The following is a 17,865-nucleotide window of genomic DNA, read 5'->3' on the forward strand; positions in this document are numbered from 1 at the left end:
AGTTGGAGAAGAGTCTCTCCATTGTGAATGAGCAGCAGATATTCAAATAACAGCACTGGGCTGGGTGGTGATGGGAAGTGTGGGCAGGCTTCGGCTGGTGGGAATCTGAGAGGTATAGGCAGTCAGGAGACACTGTGGGGTTTCCTCGATGTGTTTGTGGGTAGCAGTGAGAAAAGTCACACCATTAGATATGTGTGTCTGGAAGCTCATTGGGTAGGTCGAGGCTGCTGCAGTAAATCAGTGAAAATAAGGTGAACAAAAACAAGACCTGATACAAACATATAGTGTATGTATGTGCATACATATAGTGCCAGCACTCAGGAGACAGAGGAAAGTGGATTTCAAGTTAAAGAGAGCTAAACAGGACAGAGGAATAGGAGAAAAAAGTGGTTTGAGTGACACTTCCAGTTAGGACCACCCATCTCTCTCTCTCTCTCTTATTGGATGCTGTTTGGATGTGAGGGTCCAGAAAAGGGAGTCTTTTGGGGACTGACTGTTGGATGGGTGGCTTAGTGGGTGGCAGAAACATTCACAAAGATGGAGAAGACACACCATCATTTTTCTGCTAGCTCACAGATGAGCCAAGTGACTGGACAAGTTGTTCTGTAGCTCTGAGTGTTCACTGCTCTGGACACCATGATGGCTGTTTAAAATGAATGCTTGCATTTTGCCACTGGAAGACATAATGATTTTTCTTCTTTCCCTCCCACAGTGTATTAAACCGCACTCCCATGCATCTGATCCAGGAAATCATATTAGTGGATGACTTCAGCAATGACCGTAAGTAATGCCACTGACTGGCAATTTAGGCTCAAACATCTGATCCCAGGCAGAAGGGAGTGTGTTGATTTGCTAGTGATGAAGGAAGACAGAGAGGTTGGTAACAGGCATGGAAACTTCAAGTCTGTGCCTGGGCTCAGAAAGGAGATAGACTTGATGCTTGACAGAAAATTTCTTGGATCCTCTGTTGTCAGTTTATGAGGGTTCAGTGAGTTAAGTGTATAGATCTTTTCTTGATATGTGTGTGTATGCTTGTGTGATGTGCATCTACATGTGTGTACAAGTGTATGAGCGCACAGGGCCTATGTTTGTTGATGGGTGTTTGCACACACATGTGTAGAGGTGTGCATGTAGCATGGAGGCTTTTTCCCATACATGTGTGCAGATGTGTGTAGGTGCACATGTGGCAAGTTGTTGTGCACATACATGTGTTTATATGTATATGGGGTGCCGAATGCACTTATATATGGGTCACCATCCTCTAGCTTACATTTCTGGACAGAGGAAAAGATACCATGCTCTCAGAAGATCAGTGCTAGGACCTAAAGCCCAGTAGCTGTAGCCATCACCAGAGAGTTCCAGTTCTGTTTCCTTTTGCTGATACTAGATTTGAACTCAGGTCCTCCCACTTGCTCAGTTTGCTTCCTTGCTAGTGCTCTACTATTTGAGTACTCTTACACCCAGCCCAGATTTTACTAATTACTTTCGAGATGGAGACTCACGGACTTTTCAGCTTGGGCTGGCTTTGAACCATGTTTCTCTAGATCAAGGCCTAAGGAGTATCTAGGACAATAGATTCCTAGTTCTTATGTTGCCTTAATCTGTCAGTCTATACTCAGGCTCTCTCTTTCTCTCTCTTTTGTTCCTTGGAAGGTCCAGGTGGGCTATGTCTTTATGATCCCCATTGGATATCCTGTCATCTGACCACAAGACAGTGAGCAGCTGCCTTTGCACCTTCCAACATACCCTTTTAGCCTTCCTACCAAAGACCCTGGCTCCTACCCAGTCCTCACCCACTTTTCCCAAGAAAACCATGCTCAAACATGGAGATCTCAAACATCTGTGTGTTAAATCTGAAAGATAGTAATTATAGAAGCATTGTCAGAGCTTGAGTATTGGAAGTGCCAACACCTCCTCTGGGAGCCATTATCCTAGCAGCCTGGGTACAGATCTGTGAAGTCAACAGTAGCCAGACACAACGGCCTCCTTCTGGTGGAAAACCAGTGAAAATTGGGTGGGGAATAGGGATAGTTCCAGGTTTCTGGAGAGTGGAGCCCTTTCCCACCAGCACAGATGCTGGGAGCAGGGCCCTGGGAGTCACTCTCAAACTGCTCTCCCAGCCCTGGGAAACTGCACCTGTAACAGTCTCAGCACCTCAGGGAAGAATGCAGATGTGTGTTTTACACAAAACAAACCCAACTACTAAGGTCTAGAATCTTGTTTTGAGAACTCAGTAGTCCTCTGTCCTTTCCTTAGTGAGAAAGATTATGGAATTGGTGGATACCTGTCTTGATGAAGGGAGCAGCCTGCACTGAAACAGGAGAAAGGAACATTAATGAGTTCAATTCTGGGCAGAATAGCCTACGGGGCAGTGCCTGGACAGAAACCAGACTGCCGGGGCTCAACTCCGACACCTGGATTTCACGTCCTAGCCATGTGCCTCAAGCAAACCATTAACTCATAGCATCAGCTTCCATGTCTACAAAATGGAGATGAGTAGCAGTGTATGTTACAGACATTGTATTGTTCATAGGGTTTAAATGTATTAAGATGTTTGGAGTACTCAGACAGAACATGACTTGGCTCAGAGAAAGCCCAGAAAAGTCTCTTCTGTTGCTTCTTAGAGTCTAGAGTCCAGTAGAGAGGGCAAGGTCAGTTAACAAACAAAATAAAACCAACATAGCAAGGCTAAGCTAGAAAGTTCAGAGACAGGGAACTGATGAGCTACAGAAGGCTAGCTTGAGAATGATCAAATCGAGTGCCCAAGAGGGGTTTTTCACGCACCCTGGCACATTGCTGTGAAAGTTGGAGCCTCTCCTTTCCTTATTAGCTGTGTGGGCTGGAGAACATCCTTCCATGATCAACTCTGATGGAAAATCCACCAGGTGATGCCTCCACAAAGAGGGCCTTTGGGCCCTGAAAGCAAGGCCCCAAAGCCATCTGTTTGCTTTGGCCTTTCAACAGGCTTTTGACCAGACACTCTGAAGTGAACAGGATATTGATCTCATCTTCCAATAGCCTGTATCAAGGCAGCAATGTCCCCAGGTGACCAGGTGAAGAATTCACCCCTGAAATGGTTTTTTAAGTGCATATGCAGGTGCTAGTGTATATTAACCTACTTGGAAGAGACCCAGCAGAGGCTACTTTGTCATGACTGAGGGATCTTGTCAGCCTCTTCCACAGCCCAGGAGCCTTGTGGAGTCAAGGTATCGATGACAAGCAGGGCTGCCTTACCCACCCCTGCAGCTCACCTGTATACACAGTGGACCCTTGCTCAGCATAATGTTTCTCTTTGCAGCCGATGATTGCAAACAGCTCATGAAGCTACCCAAGGTGAAGTGCTTACGCAACAGCGTACGGCAAGGTAGGTTGAGGTGAGGGACAGGGTGCAGGACTTAGTGAGGCGGGTTTCTGGGGTGGTTGTGGTTGTGTTTGGATACTCAGGGGGAATGCCAGGTGACTCCTCTGTGGTCTTACTCAATGATAGAGGAGACAATGGCTATCGCCTCGTTATCTGTCCCTGATGCAGGTCTGGTCCGATCCCGGATACGAGGTGCTGATGTTGCCCAGGGCAGCACATTGACATTCCTGGACAGCCACTGTGAGGTGAATAGAGACTGGCTACAGCCCCTGTTGCACAAGGTCAAAGAGGTGAGTAGGATCCAGGAGCCCAGCTGGGTCCCTGCCCCAGCTCCCTCTTAAACCCTGATTCTACAGGGAGCTCAGTTGGACTAATTGCAGTTACAATTTATAGATGATGGAAATAAAGAGTGGCCTGACTAAGGTCTCGCAGCATTCCGTGGTTGAGCAAAGACCATGGTGTGTGTTGTTTGTCTTATCACATCATCACTCATAGCAAGCTTGCAATTGGGGCTACCCATGGGTCATATTTGATATATTCAACTTCCTGAGTGAGACCGGACGACCCGGAAGGTATCCTTTATTAGTACCTTCTGTAGGAAGGAGACAGCAGAATTAGCCAGGCTTTGTCAACTAGGTCTTGAGGCCTGTGTCTTCTTTTTACCTCATGCATTACCTAAAGGCCTTGTGCCAAGTTAGCAGACTAGATTCTAAGAGACTTGAAGTTCTTGCCTCTCCCCACCCATAAATGACTCTGCAATTCTATATGATTCTTTTCTCCATGACTAAGCTATACCATGGAAAGTGAAAAACGATTTAAATTTTCCCTTCTTATTTTTTTTTGTTCGGTTGTGGGGCTTGAACTCTGGACCTGGACACTATCCCTCAGCATTTCAGCTCAAGGCTAGTGCTCTACTACTTGAGCCATAGAGCCATCCCAGGCTTTTTTCTGTGTTATGTGGTGCTGAGGAATCGAACCCAGGGAGGGCCTCATGCATGCGAGGCAAGCACTCTACCACTGAGCCACCTTCCCAGCCCTCCCTTCTTATTTTGTATTGAAATGTATCCACTTCCCCTCTCCAATACACAGCATGCTGTAGATATCAAAATCAATGATTTATTTGTGTTTGTGCTGCTCACCACTCTTCAGTCTGTGATGTAGGAGTCTGGCATTTGTAACATACCTGTTTCACAGATGAGGAAGCAGTTTGGGCCTGATATTGCTTAGCAGGTCGTCCAGCACCAGGACCTTGATGGTACCTGACCAGTGTGTTCCCTGGGCTAGGATTCCAGGATGGTTTCTTCTTGTTGTCCATGATAGCTGTTTGACCTCTCCCTGCATAATTTTGATGTCAGAGTAGGAAAGCATTAGGTGTTTAACTGCTCAAGAAAGGACTAGGAAGCCCCTCTGCCTGTTCATCCCAAGCTGTGTCCCATGTGGGTTGACAGAGGCTACCTATGTGGGCCTAGATAATAAAGCTCACTGGGGACTACTATCTCTGAGGTAACAAGGAATCATACTCCAAGTGTTAATCTGAAAGGTCCCCACTTTATCATAAAACAGGTGGAAAGATCTGGATTCAAAAACACAAAGCTATGAAGGGGCCATTCGGTTGAGGAGCTTTTTCTGGTACCAAAGGTACCCTAGTTGCATCCATCCACTGTACTCTGGTCCTCAGCCTCAGAGTTTTCCATTGTTGCATTCTGACACAGCTGGACTGCTCCTCATCGCTCAACATATCCCAACATTCCTCATGCTCCAACTCTGACCCAGCCCTTTCCCTCTGATGACCCTCTTCCTCACCACAATTCCTCCAGTTTCTTCAAGTCCTCTACTAGTTCTCCACATCCGGGAATTTTTTTCTGATGGCAAGGCCAGCTAAGATCATTCCACATGGTAATTGCTCACTTGGCCTACCATTTCCTCTTCTGAGCCTAGAAGTCTGTCTCCCCTATTAGATGACTGAGTAGGTACTCAGTGTTACTACTCAACACAAATTGATTCCTTGTGTCCTGGCTCTGCACTGGTTTGGAAGTGAACTTCAGAGAAGTGAAAACCTGAAAACTCTAGTAGCAAGGAAGTACTTCATGAAGAAGAGCTATGTGATCATCTCTCAATGATGTGGGATATCTGCTTCCCAGTGGGTACCTTTAATCTCTAGGGAAGTTATTCTTTCTCTGAGTTGTTGATAGGAGCTCAGGGCCAGCAATGTCTTCCTGCCACCACTCATGTCTGGAATTGAGAAGAATCTGAAGTATGTAAATGACAACTGATGTTAAGGTAGCAGAACAGAAGATAGGTTAGGGAATCCACTGTGGTTACCTAGGGAGAGGGGGAGAAAATGGGAGACAACATCTGTTCACATGGATTTTATACCAAAGAGGTGATGTGTTCCCTAGTTAAACCAAAGTCAGAGGGAAAACAAGCGGAGTGGAAAACAAGCATTGTGGAATAAGAGGAGTCCTTTTTGGTCAGGAAGCAAAGGGCAGGACAGAGAAGCAAGGTTCTCTCATTTTCTATGGCAAAAGTAACTTATGGGCACTAGAGACAGTCTAGAAAATGTGGAACAGTAGAATGAAGACTAATCAACCAAATTCTACTGTCTGAAGATGTCTACTGTCTTAGGATCATTTTCTCTTTGTAGAAAGTGTCTTTTTATAATGTTGCAATCATGCTGTATTTATACAGTTTTATATCTTGCTTTTTTTCTCCTTATACAGAAGCATTTTCTAAGTGGCCTCTAAAGTAACTTCCCCCTTACCAGAATGGCAAATATATTGTGGTGTACCATGATCACTCAGGAAGTTCATCTCTGAAAAAGAAATGAAAAGCTGAAGCCAGGGCAGGGACCAAGGCCAGTATTGTTATCACTCTTTGCTCTGCTTCATCCCCCTGGATCCTCCCCCTGTTCCCAGCTTGCTGGCCATGGTCTAGAGCTGAAGGAAGCTGGGCTGGGTATGGCCAGGCTTCTTTGAGAATAGCTATCACAGCTGTGGATTTGGTGCTCATGGCCTCTGCCCTTAGGGTGCGTGTGTGTTTGTGTGTTTATAAAATAAAGATAACAAAATTTACCATTAAATTATTTCATAGTGGGCAATTCAATGACCTATGTTCCCAAGATTATGAAACCTTCCTTACAATTTAATTGTAAAACAAACCTGTTTTTTTGTTTTTGGGGTTTTTTTTTGGGGGGGTGGGGGGTTGTGGAACTTGAACTCATGACCTGGATACTGTCCCTGAGCCTCTTTGTGCTCAAAGCTAACACTCAACCACTTGAGCCACAGAGCCACTTCCAGTTTTTTGAGTGTCTAATTGGAGATAAGAGTCTCATGGGGACTTTTCTGCCAGTCTGGCTTCAAACCTTTATCCTCAGATCTCAACCTCCTGAGTAGCTAGGATTAAGGCGTGAGCCACTGGCACCTGGACTATAAAACAATCTATAAAACCATCACATCTCAGACAAACTTTATTTACATTAGCAGTCATTCCTTAATGATACCCACTAATCTTTATCTCTATGGATTTGTCTAGTCTGTATATTCATATCATTGAAATCATGACATGTGACCTTTTGATACTAGCTTCTTTCATTCAACATATTTTTAAACTTTATGAACATTGCAGTAATATCCATATGTCTTTTCATGGTGGAGTAATATTTCATGGTATGTATAAACCACATTTTGCTTAGCCATTCATCTATCAATGGACAATTAGGTTGTTTCTTCCTTTCTAATATGAGGAATAATATAAATGTAAATATTCATACACAAGTGTTTTGAGTACCTTGGAGAATAGACCAAGGTGTAGAATTACTAGATAGCACAGGAATTTGGTATTTGGACATATTAAGTAAACCTTACTCTCCTGGCTCAGCCATAATGGGTATGTGGGCTCACATGGCTCTGAGCTCATCTCAGACACCTCGTTATTTCAGCTTCTGCAGCTAGCCATACCCCAGCTGAGCAAAAGCTTCATCTTCCTCCCCAAAAGGAGTGCTGCCTGCATACCTCTGACCAAATGCTTCATCTCTGTGAGTGGTTCAGCCACAAGACTAAGCGAGGCCTCCAAAGGACAATTCCTTAATTCCCACTGCTATCAGAGCTAAAACTTTCATAGCAAAGCAATTAGACAGATACCAGAGCTGGGTCTGGCTGTGTCCTACACAGAGGTGCAGAGGTTTCCTTAGGGCTCTTGCTGCCTTGGATGCTATGGGACCATTTAACGGAGGTGGCCCCCTGAAGGCAGGAGCTGTGGTTCATGTTTATGTTTCCATGTGTCTCGTCAGCATAGAGCAGGCTTCCGTCTTCTGAGTGAAAGCGGAAGTTTAAAGCTGCAATTGGAGCTGGGGATTTTCCAAAGTAGAGCAAGTTAATAAAGAGTCTGGACTTGAGGTGTCCTAAGCCATCTTCAGCTGGTGTCTGCCACATTGAAAGCCTCCCCAGTTTTCCTTCTCCTCCCTCTACTTACCTCATGATACTAGAAACATACACCAAGTTGCTGTCATTTTAAACACAGGACCCCCCTCCTTAGCTACATATTTCTTCAGTTGGGACATTTTGAGAAGTCTTGATATTTTATTTTATTTTTGCCAGTCCTGGGGCTTGAACTTTGAACCTGCACTCACTCCCTGAGCCTCTTTTGTTTAAGGCTAGCACTCTACCACATGAGCCACAGTGCTATCTCTGGCTTTTTTGAGTAGTTTATTGGAGACAAGAGTCTCACAGCTTTTCCTGCCCTAGCCGGCTTTGAACCGTGATCCTCAAATCTCAGCCTCCTGGGTAAGTAGGATTACAGGTGTCAGCCAGTGGTACCTTTCTAGAGATCTTGATCTTTAACATTCAGTGAATTTGTATAAATAATACCTTACATATTCTTTGATGCCTTGTTCAGGCTTTACTCCTTTTCTCCTCACAGGAATTCTATTTTAAAAAGACAAGGATTATTTTGCAAATAATAGTTTGTCACCACTTTATAGATGAAAAAGAAACGGAGGCTCATGGAACATGTCCATTTTCTAAAGGTCATGTGTATTCTAGATGGTAGAGCTGGAATGGAAATCCAAATGTCCTGTTTATATTCCATGGCATTACTTCTTTGATGAGGACCCCCTTCTGCTCCCTGAACCTACCACTAGGCTAGCTTAGAGGACCCCCAGGCTGTGTGTTCATTCCACCCCAAATTGAAATTGTCCACTCTTGCTTGCTTTTTCTACACTGAGGAATCTTTGTGCAGCTGTGGCTTCTAAAGCACAGTAGGTGCTAAGGAATGCCAGTGAGTGCGAAAAGAAACACCTCTAGAACTTTCTGATGGCTCATTCACAATGTACATTTAATTACGTGAATCAGTGACAGCAGTGGTGATTGATGGCCCCTGTCTGATGCACTCAGCCGATGGGTTTGCTTCTGATAAGGGACAAGAGATCAAGGAGGAAGGTGGCTTGGATTTATATGATGGAGGAGTAAAGATGGAGTAGAGTAGCAATGATCTGCCAGGGATTCTACCAGCTGCCCACTTGAGCCTAAGTGTAGGCCTGGCTTTCAAGTTACAGCCTTCTGTCACACAGCAAAGGCCTCTGCTGGGTCTACTATTTGTATTGAGAGTCCCTCCATCTGTGAGCGTCCAGCAGGAGTGGCCACCCTGCAGAGCTGTAATATCTCTGCCTGCCTGCTGCCAGGCTACGACCCAATGTCCTTAGAGGGACTTCATTGTCACCATCTTTTAGCCAGTGCCAGTGAACACCTGCTGCCCACTAGGCTGTATGTGGGGCATGGCTGAGGGACACAATAGGGGAGCTGACACTGATGCCCTCAGTCATAAAGCCAGGGCATATCCTGGCTTTGGTGACTCATTTACAGTATCTCCTCTACCCTCTTTGCAAGGTCATGGCTCCACATAGCACTTGGCCTCAAGTAGCCCCCTTCCCTGCCTAGTCTCCATGACTCTGAGCCAAGCAGACACTTACAGCTGAGTTTTGACAGGAGTCTGAGGACAGAAGCTGTAGAGAGAGTACTCCAAGTCTGTCACCACCCTGGAACAGCACCCATGGGGGTTGCTCTGTAGCCTATGGCTAGACCGAGCAATCAGCCCTTTATTTTACATTTTGGTTTTCAAAGATGATGGGGAGATTCTTTTTGAAATTAAAACAGAACTATTGTTTTAGAGTCCTCGGACCATTCTAGAGCCCAGTCATTTGCTCGAAAGACCCGCAGAATCATCAAAGCTGGTGTCATTGTGGCCATGTTGATTATAATACAAGGATGTAGGTTAAAATCTGTGGCAGGAAGAGATGCATGGGGAGGGTTCCAGACATGAGCTCTCAGTTGTCATCATCTCCCGGGGCGGGGAGGGGGAGGAGTTGTAGGGACAGTACTTAGTTATCCCAGCAAAAATGTCTGGCAGCACCTGGAACATTGGAGGGTTGGGAGGAAATGCTGCCCAAGAGGAAAGTTCATCCACATGCTATGATCCAATGCTTTTATTTTGAGGTCAGTCACATAAATGTGGCTGACCTCCCTTATGGTCTCCAGGCCCCAGAAGAGGTCATACTGGTAATTGCACAGGCCAAGGTCCTGCCCATAAATCATACTACAATTGACTATCAGCTATGGACCAAGGCTCCCAGGTAAACAAGGACTCTCTTCTAGACCACACATTTCTAGGCATTAGAGCTAGGATCAAGAGTATGGCCCAAACATATCTTTACTTCACAAAGGTCACAGAAGGACTTAATGTAGTAGCAGGGTACCCCACTCCCCCAAAATCAGCAGCAAGTAAAGACAAAATGAAGACTTTGTCAGTCTTATGCTGAACCATAAGGACATTTTAAAATTCAAATGGCAGGTGCATCTTTGAGGGCATGTGTGTGTGTGTATTGTGTGTGTACACGTGTGCATGTGTGCAGTGGATATCCAGAAATAGACATACAATGACAGTGGTGCAAGGTAGGCCCCAGAGGGTTGGTAGCAGCTGGGCAGGTACAGTACTGGCAGTGAATGTAGCATCTGTGACATCCCAGTTGTGGAAATAATGCATTGGCAATGAGCATTGCTTGCCACCTGGGCCAATTGGTTTTCAGAGGCACCTTGTTACTGTCAGAGTGAGTTGAATGTAGGAGGCTTAGGACCAAATTAAGTCTGTGAACTCAGAATCAGGCACTCCGTGGATCTGGAGCTTAAAATAAGCAGACAACCTCATTTAGAGAAAAGATTGAACCAGGAAATTAAATAGTTTCAAGGAGAAGCAGAGGTTCCTGCCTGAGTTGACCCAAGGATGGACAGTAACAGAGGATGGGAAAGTGATCCTGCCATTTCTCCGAGTCCTGTAGCCTCCATCATGCTGCTGAGTTCCTGGTGAGCTACATAAGGATCTCTGTGCTCCCAACCTGTCTGTATTACCTGTGGTCCTGGTTTACTGCCACGCAAACCATTTGTGGGGGTACTCGCTCAGGATTAGGAAACTTGAAAAGAACACGTGTACAGTGCCTCCATCCCAAGAACTGAGGACTTTAGCTTGCATAGTTTGAAAATCCTTCCTGGATGATTTTGATGGCCATCGACAGGGTGGGCCCTGCAGAAGCAGAAAGTGATGAGGTTGGAATGAAGGATGAGGGGATGTTTACTTTAATCGACAGAATAATTGTACATATTCATGGGATACTCTCTGACATTTCGATACATGGATACGATGAGTAATGATCAAATCAGAGTAATTAGCATTTCTGTCACCTCAAATATTTATCATTTCTTTGTGTGCTGGGAACATTCAAAAGTCTCTCTTCTAGCTATTTTGAAATACGAGATAAGTTACTGTGGGCTGTGTACACTTTATTGTGCTATAGAACATTAGTATTTACACCTCTCTTCTATCTTGGTAACTGTTATCCACCTCCATCTCCTCCCTCCCTGCCGTACTTCCTAGCCTCTGCTGACCTCTTTTCTGCTTAGATAAATGCCTCATGTTCTCACTCACATGAGGAAGCAGGTTTCCATGGCCTTGGTTGCCATGCTAAGGAATTTATACCTCATCTTAGAAGTGATCAAAGTTTTTGGCAGCTGAGTGACATAGTCAGATTTGCAGCCCTAAAAGTGAGCTTTGGCAGCCTTATGTAGAATGGGAGGAAGAGAAGAGGATGAGTGGGATGGGGTGGCGGTTAGGGGCCCAGTGCCACTTTCCTGGCATGAGGGGATAGAGGAGAGGCAGGGTAAATTGACAGCCATTTTAGAGTCAGAACTATAAGAATCTGAGTGGGTTCATGGGCATGTTAAAGCTTCTTAATTTAGTGCTGGGAGAGCAACAGATGATGATACGTCAATATAAGCAAGGAACTGAGGGAAAGGATGTGTGTTTGGGGAGATGATGAAGCCATCATTTGAAGGCTGAGTGAATGCATATGGGGGTGCCTTATTGGCTGGGAAGTAGGAGGGACATTGGGGCTAGAATTACAGATATGTATCTTCAGGGGTCAGCTATTAATCAGTTGATTCAGGAATCATAGGCTGAGAAGCAAGTATTTGGAAACACAAATTTCTACTATGAGTTGAAAGCTTGGTTTTTTTTTTTTTGACTTTAGGTGGGAATCACCTAGCCAGCTAAGTATACCCTCTGCTTCCTCAGGCCCCACAAAATGGTGAGGGGCTTCCAGTATCCCTTCTTCTTGGTCTCTCCCTTCCCATGTGTAGTACTCCCTACCTAGCTTCTGCTATATTTCCATCGTTCTCAAATGGCCACAGTGTTCAGCAAGGCCTCTAGCAGTCAAGAGCAGGCTCTTAGCACATTAAGTCCCAGAACCAGAGGGGTCATGGGGTCCAGTGCTCTATGCTGTAGATGATGAAACTCATATCCAGAAATTAACATGCTTTTATTTATAGTCCTACCAGCCTTAGGCCCTGTCCCACTCCCTGACTCCCAGACAGGTTTCCCCACATACGGACTACAAGGTCTTCTGTTTTTCAGGACTACACTAAGGTGGTGTGCCCTGTGATTGATATCATTAACCTGGATACCTTCAACTACATCGAGTCAGCCTCAGAGCTCAGAGGGGGTGAGTGAAGACTTCCTTCTGCTCATCCTTGTCTCATATGGGGAAAGTAAGGACTATTCTCTTAATGCAGAGTTCAGAGCATCCAGCCCTTCATCTCATTACAGAATTCAGTCCATTTGGCCCTTACATACAAGAACGTAAGGGAAGAGTAAGGGGAATGGCAGAACATCCCAGACCCTGAGCTCTATTTCCAAGACAAGGCTCACCCCAGGGCCTAAGGATGTGTAGAAGCAAGCATTCCACCAGATGCATGAAGTCTAATACATTCTGCCACATTGGCATTGGCATTGCTCTCTTAGAGGCCCTCCTCAGATCTGTGCTTAAGGTCCAATACCACCCTCTCTCAACTGAAAACCAACTTCTAGGTGATTTGAATTATCTACAAGCTTATGGGAAACCTCTTGCTACCTTGGGTTCTATACCTGGACTCTTATCCTCTATCTATTATTCCCTAACTCCACCCAAGGAAGGTGTGAGAGGGACCTTTGATATCTCTGCTTCTGATTAGGCCAGGGGAAGCCAGACATCTCAGACAACAGCTTCCAAAGTATGTCCATGAGCTGGACAGACTGCAGATACCTTGAGAAGCCAAATCAACCAGATTAATGCTATGTTTTAGGGTTTGATTGGAGCCTTCACTTCCGATGGGAACAGCTCTCCCCAGAGCAGAAGGCTCGGCGCCTAGACCCCACTGAACCCATCAGGTGAGTAGGAAGAATGAATCGGAGCAGCGAGGTCAGACTCTGTACCACTGGTCACTCCTGTTGTTCCGTGGTACAGGGAAGGTCCACGATAAATGCTTAATGATTGGCAGACAAGGAAAGAATCCTGTACCAGGCTATTTCTACTTCTAGGAGGTTCCTGTATCCATAGGAACTTCCATCTATGTGAATAGGGACCAGGTAGAGACCTGTGCTGAGGAGTGGCATCTAACATTGTCCACCTTCCCATGGGCCAGGATAACTTTATAATTCCTACTAACAATGGAGGCCCTGAGTCGTTCTTGTTTGGGTTGCTAGTGAGGGAAAAGGTGGCTCCTTGGCTATAGCCAAGATCCCTCAAATCTTGGATGTCAGGATTAAGTCTAGGAAAGATGAATAAGTGGAGGCTAATCTTAAGCCATGGTCACTGCTATGAGTTTTAACCAGCATATCTGTATCCTTTATAAGAACATGGCAGCATGAATTCTGGGCTGCTGGTGTTATACTGTGGTACTCTACATTCTTTCTTCAGGCCTCACTATGATACATATTTCTTGCTGGCAAACTGTCCATCTGGAATTCAGAGTTGATCCGAGGGCTTGGCCTAGAATAGAACTGAACCTGTGATCTCACCATTAAGAATGGTCTTGAGATCTCACTTGGCATTAATGGCAAACTCATCCCAAGCCTCTTGGGAGACTCCAAGCTAATATAAGTGCCTCATGGGTGGCAGGACGGTAATAAGTGCTTGAAGAACTACAGAGAGGCCACTGGAGTGTGATTTCTCTGTCTAATGACTTAGGGACACCATAACTATTCAAAGTCATAGTTGTCATTTAAAATGACATTGGTCATTTTCATTGGGTTGACTTTTTCTTATGCATCATTTTATAAGAATCCCAGTCATATTGGATTAAGGCTCATCCCAATGATTCCATTTGAACTTGATTGCCTTTATAAAGGCCCTGTCTCCAAATAAGGACATATTATGAAGTACTTAGTATTACAACTCCAACATGCCTCTTTTTTTTCTTTGTGGGAAGAAATATAATCCAACACATAATAGAGGGGTAAAGAAAGATAACAAGGTTGGGAGAGCCTAGTTCAGAAGATGGATGTGTTACAGACAAATGCTATCCAAGTGCTTCTTTGCCTAGTTAGTGACCCACTGCACACTCCCCAGTAATATAGATACCCAGAGAACCCCACAGCAGGGCCTAGGGAGAGGTCAGTAAGCATTCATGGGAACAATATAATTGTCCATCTTCAAGGTCAGGAGATCTACAAGCAGAGGATCAAACCCTGGACCGGTCTTTGTTTTAAGTTATTGGAAAAGACATTAGCCCTTCTGAAGAAGAGCAGAAATAGGAAGAAACTGTCCTTAGTTCTGAATACCCAGGATAGAAGAGTTTGAGAGCATCTCTTTCTATAACTGATCTCCCATTTTCTTTCAAACATACAGGACTCCAATCATAGCTGGTGGACTTTTCGTGATTGACAAAGCCTGGTTTGATTACTTGGGGAAGTATGACACAGACATGGACATCTGGGGTGGGGAGAATTTTGGTAAGTACCCATTTTGTACAGATCTATACCATATCATTCAGTACAATCTGGATATTGGGGAGGGTATCTCTGTAATCTCAGGTCCAGCAACAGATGAATGGTCACACCTGTTGGGCATGAGGACCTGGAAGTTTTGAGTGAGTCATTCCTTTGGTGGAAGGCTGGACAGGGCAGCAGAGCAGTGGCTTTAAGAAGGAGGTCACAATGAGAGAATTTCTCCATGAGGCAGCTTGGATGCTAAGGACCAGGGAAACACCCAGATAGATTGCTGGGGAAAAGTTGAGATGTAAAATCTGATAGGACCAAAAGGAGCACTGAGGCCAAGGGGACAGGTGCAGACTTGAATTGAGAGTAATGAACCTGGGTATTTTTAATTGGAAGAAGTCTAAGGAGGAAGAGAATGAGGAACAGGAGTGACATTAACCTCCATTCATGTTCCTTGACTTCCCTGAGGATAGCTCATGCACTGAGTACATAAACAGAGTCCAGGCTTATTGTCACAGAAATCTTTGGGTTATCTTGGCTATGTCTCTTAGTGAGAAAGGAAGGAATAAGATGGGCTGATTACAGAGCCTCAAATCATGCACAGATCTGGCCACAGTGATACATGGCTGGGGCTTGCAGGCAATCAGCAATAAGAAAGCCCTGTTCCATCCAGCTAGTAATACCCTCATTTCCCTTGTGGATTCAAAGTGTGACTTCAGGATAATTGTTCTGCCTCTTGGTTTTGCTGTGAAAATCCAGTGAACTAAGCATGTGGCATTATATGGGCCCAGTATGAGTCTATGATCAGTTTTGTCATTGGGTATTCCAGCCCTTAGTGTATATAGTGCCACCATGTGAGAGGCCCCAAATCACAGTTGGCCAAACAAATCAGAGTAGAGTAAGAGGGAGAACCCTAAAGGGAACCTTCCTTTCTCAAAGCACGGGGAGAGTATTGGCATGGGCTCTGGGAACAGGGTGCAAGCCAAAAGAGTGATCCATGGGCCTGTGCTGGCAGTTAGTAGTAATGCCAGGCATTGTCCACTGACACTGTCTCCTATCCCTGCCCCTAGAGTGGTTTATGGCTTTCTTCCCCAGTCACTAAGAATTATTTCCTGGAAATTTATGGCTTCTGGCCTGACCCACAGCATCTGTTCTCCCAAACTGGGCAGTGTAGAGACATCCATCAGAAAACTTGGTCTCCTGCCAGGCAGGGGCCAGGCTGAAGGCCCAGGAAATGAAACAGAAAACCCCAACACCCACTCACCAAACTGACCCTCTTGAGACCCAGACTGGGAAGGCCTTGTGCATTATGATAAGGTTCATTGTTGTGCTGGTATGGGGTTCAAGGGCAGGTTTGCCTGCGCTAGCCTTGGAGACTAGCATTCTCAACAGGGCAGGGATTTCTCTAGGAAGATCTGAGAGCTGATTGTCTATCCTGACCTCAAGCACCCTCCTCCCTCCATTTTTGTGCCAGTATTAGGGCTTGAACTCAGGGCCTTGGTATTGTCCTTTAGCTATTTTTTCTCAAAGCTGGCACTCTACAACTTGAGCCACAGCTTCACTTCTGGAGTTTTTTTTATAATTAATTGAAGATAAGAGTTTCAGAGACTTTTCTGCCTGGGCTGGCTTGAAACAAGAATCCTCATATCTCAGTCTCCTGAGTAGCTAGGTTTACAAGCATGAGACACTAGAGTCCTCTTTACTTAATGATGAGTTCTGGCTTTTCCCCTCACCAGCAAATGAATGTTCCCTGTAGTCATTCTGATAGACAACAGTCATCCAATCTCTGTCCCAATGCTCCTCATAATGATGCAATCCCTCTCTCACAGTTCACCATGCTCTGAGTTGAGAGAGTTTTTTTGTGGAATTGTTAGAACATTCTTCTAAGTTGCAGCCCTGTTCTCTCCAGCTTGCCTGCTGGGGATTGTTCTGCCCTCTTGAACTACACAAGGTGAGGATAGTCCTTTTTCCAGTCACATTTGCATGCAGGCAGCATGTCATTTTCAACGATGGCACATTTTGCTCCAACTTCCCAGCACCTTTCCTTTATAGCAATGTTAACACACATCTGCTCAAATCAAGAAGCAATCTCATCTAGCTGGTTTCTGAGTCGCTTGGCATTAGCAAGGGCTGATTTGAATAGAAAAGTTGAGAAAGGGTCCCCAGGAGGTATAGGAAAGACATTTTATAATCCACCAAAAAAAATTTTGAACCACAAAAAAATCACACTGCAGACAACTATCATAGGAAACACTTTGTTTTCTTGTACTCCAATATTCCATTATGTGATGGCTAGGTAGCAGTACTTTGAAAGTCAGAATGGATTTCTAGATTTATTTTTTCTTTTTAGCAGAATTTTCAGCAAAATGCAGTGCTTTTCCAAGGGTGGATGCATCATGTGGATAGGGTAACGTCTGCAGAAGCCTCTGACTAATGAAGGTGGGAATTTACAAGTGGATCTGTGTGATGATTGAGAGTTAATGGGATCTGGGTGCAATGCTTCAGCTGGTGCCGGGGGTGAAGGGAGCTGTCCGTTAGAGCAAAGGAATCCTGGCTCAGCTTTGTTGCAGGAGATGCTTCCCTGTCTTCCCAATCAACAAGTCTTAAAGGTCCACTTCCCTTGGTAGCCTTCACAGCCATCCTCTTCTCTCTGTCTTCCTCAGTCCCCTAAGTATCCTCCCCCTTTCTATTCCTGTCATGTCTGTCCTCCCATTTTTGCCAATATTCTTTTTACAATGCAAACCTTTCAAGCTAGCTCCACAGTGGCTCCCATTTGTCCTAAGGAAGAGGCCCACACTCCTCTTTGACTTCATCTTCAACCCATTCCACCCTCTAGCTTTCAGGCCTCCAGCTGGCAGGACCACCAGCACCTTGCAGGATTCACAATGACCCAGCCTTCCTTCTCCACCAGACTGGTTCTCCTGAAGAGGGAGGCTCTGGGTGGCTTCCTCTGGAACTGCATCACCTTCCCTGCCCTTTCTCTCATCTTATTCTTTCTTCCTTCTGTGTCTTCAGCAGCAGATTCTCTTTGCCTGTCATTGTACTGTGTGCCCTCTTATGTACTTATATTTAGTTATCTTTTCCTAATACCCTCCCCTGTTTCCTGCTTGACCTGGAACTTAAAGCAAGAACATTCACCCAACTTCTCATCCATGCAGCCAAGAACAATTGGACAGTTCAGAAGCTTCTCACTAAAATGTATTTAAAAA

The 17,865-nt window shown here is 45.1% G+C and overlaps 1 protein-coding gene across 1 annotated transcript in view; it reads left to right on the top strand.

Moving 5' to 3' along the window:
* Nucleotides 1-17,865, top strand: part of Galnt14 (polypeptide N-acetylgalactosaminyltransferase 14) — a 210,270-nt gene that overhangs the window by 170,099 nt on the left and 22,306 nt on the right. The window contains exons 4-9 of the mRNA XM_013013786.1: nt 713-780; nt 3,299-3,364; nt 3,530-3,651; nt 12,317-12,404; nt 13,024-13,108; nt 14,568-14,671. Coding sequence (XP_012869240.1) covers nt 713-780; nt 3,299-3,364; nt 3,530-3,651; nt 12,317-12,404; nt 13,024-13,108; nt 14,568-14,671 — 533 coding nt within the window. The remainder of the gene's footprint in view (nt 1-712; nt 781-3,298; nt 3,365-3,529; nt 3,652-12,316; nt 12,405-13,023; nt 13,109-14,567; nt 14,672-17,865) is intronic.

Source organism: Dipodomys ordii, unplaced genomic scaffold (assembly GCF_000151885.1).
Source record: "Dipodomys ordii isolate 6190 unplaced genomic scaffold, Dord_2.0 Scaffold20, whole genome shotgun sequence".
Taxonomy (NCBI): Eukaryota; Metazoa; Chordata; class Mammalia; order Rodentia; family Heteromyidae; genus Dipodomys; species Dipodomys ordii.